The 6,969-nt window shown below is 41.3% G+C and overlaps 1 protein-coding gene across 1 annotated transcript in view; it reads left to right on the plus strand.

Annotated features, from left to right (window-relative positions):
• CCDC77 (coiled-coil domain containing 77) overlaps positions 1–6,551 on the plus strand; it is a 34,305-nt gene extending 27,754 nt beyond the window's left edge. Inside the window, exons 10-12 of the mRNA XM_040345265.1 lie at positions 1,069–1,194; positions 4,462–4,614; positions 6,046–6,551. Of these exons, the coding sequence (XP_040201199.1) occupies positions 1,069–1,194; positions 4,462–4,614; positions 6,046–6,192 (426 nt within the window). The 3' untranslated portion in view covers positions 6,193–6,551. The remainder of the gene's footprint in view (positions 1–1,068; positions 1,195–4,461; positions 4,615–6,045) is intronic.
• Positions 6,552–6,969: the final 418 nt, after the last annotated feature.

Raw genomic sequence — 6,969 nt, forward strand, 5'->3', positions numbered from 1 at the left:
CTAACAAATCTTCTGCCCTCTCAACAACTGAAGGTTGTGCCTGTGGATCTACACTACTGTGTTGATGGCCTAGCAACTATTATACTCCTAATATCCAGAATGGATCTCCTTTGCTTTTTGGTGCACAAACAGGACATGCTATCCAGGGTCTTCAAGCTAGAATTTGGATATCTACATCCATCATGCTTCATGTTGTCAAACCTGCCAACGTCCCTGCAAAGAATAGCAGACTGCTCTGGCACAGCTGCTTTCCCAATGGGTCATGGTTATTATTCAAGAAGAAAGGTATCTACTAGGGCATGGGGGACGTTCACACCATACTAAAGGTTCTCAACATATTTCTTCTGGTACTAAAATTTCATATGCAGTATGCCAGGTGAGTCATTGCTTCCCTTCCATCTGTAAGATATTTTGGTCTCAATGGACCTAAAGGATGCCTACTTGCATGTTCCCATATTTGTGGCATATCAATACTATCTGCATTCTTCAGTTTTTAAACATTTGTTTGTTGCCCTTTTTCTTTGATCTGTCCACTGCACTTTGGGTTTTCAAGGTCCTAACCCCTGTATTTGTTCCGTTTTGCTCTCAGGGCATCCCCATAGTGGGATACCTGGGCAACCTCCTGAGGAAAGTTGGCACAGACTTTACCAGCCCAGTGTCCAATGGACTGTTCAAACTCAAGGTTCGGGTTGTTCCAAAACTCCCAGTAGCTAGGGCTGAAATAGACTCATCCCTTGCAAAATTTACCCAGTAAAAATCTTTTTTATAAAGTTTAGTAGAGTGGAAAGATGAATTTCTGCAATGTTTCTATTGCTGTCTGCACCTTCCTGTCTTGGTGACAGCTGCTAGCCTAGAATGTTTTGCATGGGCAGTACGAAGATTGGAAGTGAAGAAAAATCTCCCCAGTGGTGTTGGGACATCCATAAAAACCTGAAATATATATTTTAAATCTTCTCCAATCTTTTCAAGGCTAAAAAACATTTGGTAGTAATTAAACCTTTTTAATAATGCATTCCACACTGCATTTTCCTTGCATCACCAGAGCTTTCCTGTTTTCTTGACTTGTAGAGCCTCACAGAACAGCTCACACAGGCTCACCGGCTGGCAGACATGTACCGAGAGCAGTGCGTGGCCCTGGAGGACGAGCTGGCAAAGATCCGGGAGGAAGGGGACGTTGGACGGGAGATATTCAAGGTAAGATCTATATATGGAGGTTTATGGGTATAGTAATCTTAAATGTTTCAAAACAACTTGCTCACAAAAATACAGATATTCAGAGGATTGATGTGCAATAGAAGATATAAGCGTCAACAAACGGAAAATGAGAAAGGGAGGCACTCACAATGCCACATCCATGAATTGGTGAGGAAAAACATAAAAGGTTACTCCTTACAGTAACCATTGGCTGGACTTTGAAGGCATGGGAACAATAGAGAAATGGAAAAAAAAAAAATATTTATTGGAAAACATACATGGTTGACAGTATTCAAGAATAAAGTATTACAGGGTGAACAAATATCTGCGCTAACGATAGAAATAAATAAATAAAAAGCAGCCAGCACAGTGTGTAGATCAATCAAACACAAAAAATAAAAGTCCAAAGTGCAGCGCTTGAAAATAATGATGAATTTGTAAAAGTCCAAATGATAACGGATTCCAATGAAAAGTGAAGATGGGAAAACTTCCACCAAGCTTCAGGGTGTACAAAGACAAAAGCACACCAACACCCAGTGCAATTAATCTGCTTACCAGATACCGTTTTTTCCCCGAAAATAAGACCTAGCGCTATTTTCCAGGAGGGATGCAATATAAGCCTTACCCCGAAAATAAGCCCTAGTTCAAGGTGATTTTTGAGGAAACGCAGTATAATCCTATTACGGCAGTGTGCTGTGTGTCTCTAGCGGTGTCAGGTGCCTTTGATACAGAGTGGCGCTCAGCTGGTCTCCTCTTCTCCTGCCTGTCTGCGTGGGATCTTGGGGGGGGGGGGGGGGGGCTTCGGCGGGTCATTGAAAGTACGGTGCGGAGCCTCTGCAATCAACATGTGCGGTATGCAGCATGGATACTCCGGTCTCTTCTCCTGCCTGTCTCCGGGGAGCTTAGTCCCCCTCCCTTCACAGAGCTTCGGCGTGTCACTCAATCTATGGTGCAGAGCCTCTGCAATCAACGTGTGTGGTATGCAGCATGGATACTCCAGTCTCCACAAGGTATTTACAGTTTTTTTTCCTCACATGCTGGTGTGCCCTCTTCCCTGCTTCGAGCATTGCAGAGGGAGGGGGGCTGGGGTCCCTCGCTGGGAGAGGTAGAGGAAGGCTGAGGTGTTTAGCACTGTTGGATTGCAGGGGCACACATTCTGTATTGTGTGCTACTGTAAAAATAATTTTTACATTTTAAGTTTGTTCAAACTGGGGATTCCTGACAGGCAGGGAGAGAGCGAATATATTAAAGCGGAGTTCCGGCCACAATTGCACTTTTTAAATATAAATACCCCTGTAATACACAAGCTTAATGTATTCTAGTAAAGTTAGTCTGTAAACTAAGGTCCGTTTTGTTAGGTTGTTACAGCATTTAGACACTTTATAAAATAGAAATTGACTGGGGCCATCTTAAGTGTGGGCATCATGAAGCCAGACTGTATGACTTCCTGGATTTCAGCCTTGTAGATCTCGCACATGCTCAGTGCTGCACAAGCAGTGTCAGATCAGGTTTCAGCACCTGTGCTGTCCAATTCACATGATTCTTTGAGACTGGGGAGTGCACAGACTCCTGGAAAGTTACACCCACTACATTCCCAGGAGTCTGTGCGGTGAAGCTTAAGCACCTAGGTGCAGGAAGTGGGAAGATTAACTATTCTGCCTAGCAACAACACTTTGAAGGCATCTACAAAAAAATATTTTTTTCGTAAAGGACTAATGACATTTTTTTAAAACTACTGATGTAATGTTATATTTATGGGTGGAACTCCACTTTAAGACCTACCCCGAAAATGAGCCCTACTGGGTCTTTTGTTGCCAAAATTAATATAAGACCCGGGCTTATTTTCGGGGAAACATGGTAGATATGTAAAACAAGCATGTAATCATATGATGCAGAGGTTCAGTGGTTCAGGCTGGCTGATGCAAGCACGCTGAGAGCCACAGAGTTTTTATGAGTTATGATGTCCTTTTTTACCTGTAAGTAGATTACCAATAAACCTTGTGTTTTTACCTTACGGGCTTCACTATTGTTTGCTTTCCTCTTCATATTGGTTTTATGCCCTGTTGATGACTGCACTAAAATCCATTTGTTTTATGTGAGTTTTGATGATCTTCCGATACCGGTGTTTTTGGATCAACCCAATCCTGCATATCAAGTTTTGAAGTGTTTGGCTTTTACCACTGGACCTCTGCATCATATAATTGCATGCTTGTTTTACATATTCATCTGGTAAGCAGATTGATTGCACTGGGTGTTGGTGTGATTTTGTCTTTGTACACCCTAAAGCTTGGTGGAAGTTTTCTCATCTTCACTTTCCATTGGAATCTGTTATCTGTTATGGACTTTTACGTATTTATCATCATTTTCAAGCGCTGCACTTTGGACTTTTAAAATTACAGTATTCAAAAGATTTGCTGTAAGGCTTCTTCAGGACGATCAAGGTTCAGAAAAGCAACAAGAAAGGAGAACGAGCCTCGCTGTCTGGAATGAGATATATTCAAATTTTTAATTTGATTTATAATTTGAATATATCTCATTACAGACGGTGAGACTCGCTCTCCTTTCTTGTTACTTTTCTGAACCTTTATTGTACTGAAGAAGCCTCACAGCAAAACGCGTAGACGCACAAGGGCTCACTGTACAAACCATAATTTTATATGATTTTTAATTTTTTAATACTGTCATTATACCATGTATGTTTTTCAATAAATAGAATTTTTTGCTATTTCACCATTGTTTACATGCCTTCAAAGTCCGACTTATGGTTACTGAAAGTAACCCTTTATGTTTTTAAGTGTCAACAAACCACACAGTACAGTAACCAATGGATATTGTCTTCTCCACTCAAAACATGGAGCTCAGCTGATCTTCTAATAAGTTGACCTTTGGTTAATAATTGCTTGTTCCTGGTTGACTTAAGTTGTATAGAAAGTTCTGGACTTATTGGTATAGTATTGCATTGAGATTTACCAGTTAACACTTCATAAACATGTAGTCAGTGAAGGATATTGAAGTGATCGGTCCAGCTCCGAACAAAGCTCTTAGAGAAGACTTCTGTACATTCCAGAAGTAAAAGACAAACATAACTTTCATACCTCACATTCCAGCTGTTCCCATCACAGCCCGCTTTTAGTTCTGTCTTAAAATAAATTGGCAGAATTATATTCTAGGCTTTGTATTTAAAGTGGAACTCCCAGGATTTTCATACTATTCAAAAGCCCTATGGTTTCTCATCCAGCCCATTGTTAATCTCCTTTTATATTTCAGGAACGTTCTGACAAGGTCGCCAAACGTCTTCAGCTTATGACCCAGCGCTATGAAGCTCTGGAGAAACGTCGCAACATGGAAGTGGAGGGATTCAAAACAGACATTAAACTTCTCCGCCAGCGGCTGCGAGATGTGGAAAAGCAGCTTTTCAAGGTGAGCGTGAGGGTAAAGAAAAGACATGTTTCCCCACAAGTGATGCAGATGGCAATGATGTGAGGGCTCACTCAGTGTCTGCTGCATTGCCTCTGTTCCTCTAATGGTAAACTGTTTCTACTCATGGCTTATTGCAGGGCTTGATCTCTCAGCTGCCCAGGTCACAGGCAGCAACGCATGAATTGACATCTCCAATTTGCTCAGCCTGGGAAAGAGCCTTGTCACACTCGCCTATCTAGGCTATGTAAAGCGAGGAGAAAAAAAGGTGGTCTGCAGATAAAGAATTATGAAAAAGTACCTTAAAACTTCAGCTTAAAGCTGAGCTCCAGGCTCCCACAGAAAAAAAAGTCAGCAGCTATAAATAGCTGAGGCTACAGAGAAAGGGACTGTGGAATCTGTCCTCGGTCCCTTTCCCTGTCTCAAAGGGGGGATGTCAAGGATCCCCTGATATTGCATCAAAGCCCCCCCCCCCCCCCTCAACAGGGCTAATTAGAAAAAAAAATTGTGATAAATATTTAAAGGTTAAATTGTAAAAATATGTTAAAATACATTTTAAAAAAAATAAGTAAACTACTGACACCATCCACTGTCCTACTGATGCAATCCACTGCCACCCCCCCTCCAAAAAAAGAATTGTCAAAAATATAAGATGACATTAAATTGTAAAAAGAATAAATAAATTTGTACCAAATATGTAAAAAAATGACAATGTTCAGCCATAACAGTCCGCAGTAGGGTGGGGCTGTATGGGACCCCATGATTTCTTTTAGCAGCCCTGCCTGTGAGCAGCAATCTCCAGGGTACAGATTACCAGGTGACTTCACTCACAGGATGCTGTACAGGTCCTGGGCTGTAATTTTCTGGATTATAAATCCCTGAGGACCCTGCAGGGTGCACCTGACATAATGGTTAAAGAATGTCTGCAAGTTGGACTAGTGAGTTCCTCTACTGGTGGGTCTACTTCCATAGGTATGAACCACTGGAAAATCCACACTTGGTGTTGGTTTCATTGTGGACTTTACTTTTACTTGTGTGACATTGTTTAAAAAAGTTTCTAGAACAGTAGGGTCCCATTTACAAACAAGTCCCTAATGGTAGCACCGATATCTAGACCAACATGCTCAGCTTAAATGAGCGCTGTATACAAAATAAAATCCTTACAAAACCATTAATGGCGTTCATAATCACATACATACCTGTGCTAAATGTTATATATTTGGCATTGTATAACTCCCATTAAGCCCTTTAGTCTGTTTACAGCTATGATAGGCTAAAATAAGTAATTCATAGTGTTATGCTGAGCCAAAGAAACAACATGATTCTTTTCATCCAGTTTGTGATTGGTAGAAATATCGGTTGGGAGTTGTAGACTTTTTGGGGTTTGTAGAACCGTAACACTTCTTCATCCTGCAATTTTCCAAATATCTGCAGGTCACTCTGAACATTGGACCTGACCAGGATCTGGCCATTCTTGGTGCAGTACGCCAGGGAAACAAGCGTACGCACAGACTCCAGGGAGAACTGCGCAACTTGAAGGCAAAGATCTATGGCCTGGAGAACGAGCTTCGGATTGGTTAAATAGAGTGGTCCGGCAAAACAAAGGATTTTCACAAAAACTGTTCAAATAAGCCACTGCTTTACAACATTCACTGTGGTTTGTTCAGAAGAGGTTTCTTTCATGAAGAGTTTGCAGTTATGAGTTGTTTGAGTTGCCTATCATTCTGAAAATGCAAAGGGCCACCTAATGGGCAAGATAACTTTTCAGCCCAGCATTTTGATATGCAGTGTGTCTTTGGGTTGTCGGCTGGTCCACCAAACAGTTTTGAAGAAGACCTAAACTCTATAAAACTGTGTTTAAATAGAAAAGAAAACCATTAAAGTGGTTGTAAGCCCAGAAAAAAATCCTTATAAAAGGATTATTAATTTGTCTAACAAGATGTGCCCTTTATTTTCTAGTGTTTTTTCATTATAGATATAATTTAATCATGCAAGTTACTTTCAGTTCTGGATTTAATCTGACAACCATCTGCAGGCTGATCAGTGTTGCTGCCTCAGTGCCTCAGTGTGTATGCTCCTATTCTTTGTTCCGTCTCTTTCAGCTTCTAGCTGCCCACATCACAGGCAGCAATGCCTGCAACAGGGCTGTTCAGTCTACATGATTGACAGCTTTTTCTCTACTCTGTTTTGCAAAGCCCAGGGAGAGGACCTGGGCCATTCAGAGCAGAGAAGAAGCATAGTAGGCATGTTGCCTGCACAGATGAAATAGACAGATGAAATACCTTTTTTCCTCTATTTTAGCGTCTGATGTATTATGTTGATGGTGTGCCCTACTAATGACCTGTACAGAGAATCTGA

This window comes from Rana temporaria, chromosome 3, assembly GCF_905171775.1.
Source record: "Rana temporaria chromosome 3, aRanTem1.1, whole genome shotgun sequence".
Taxonomy (NCBI): domain Eukaryota; kingdom Metazoa; phylum Chordata; class Amphibia; order Anura; family Ranidae; genus Rana; species Rana temporaria.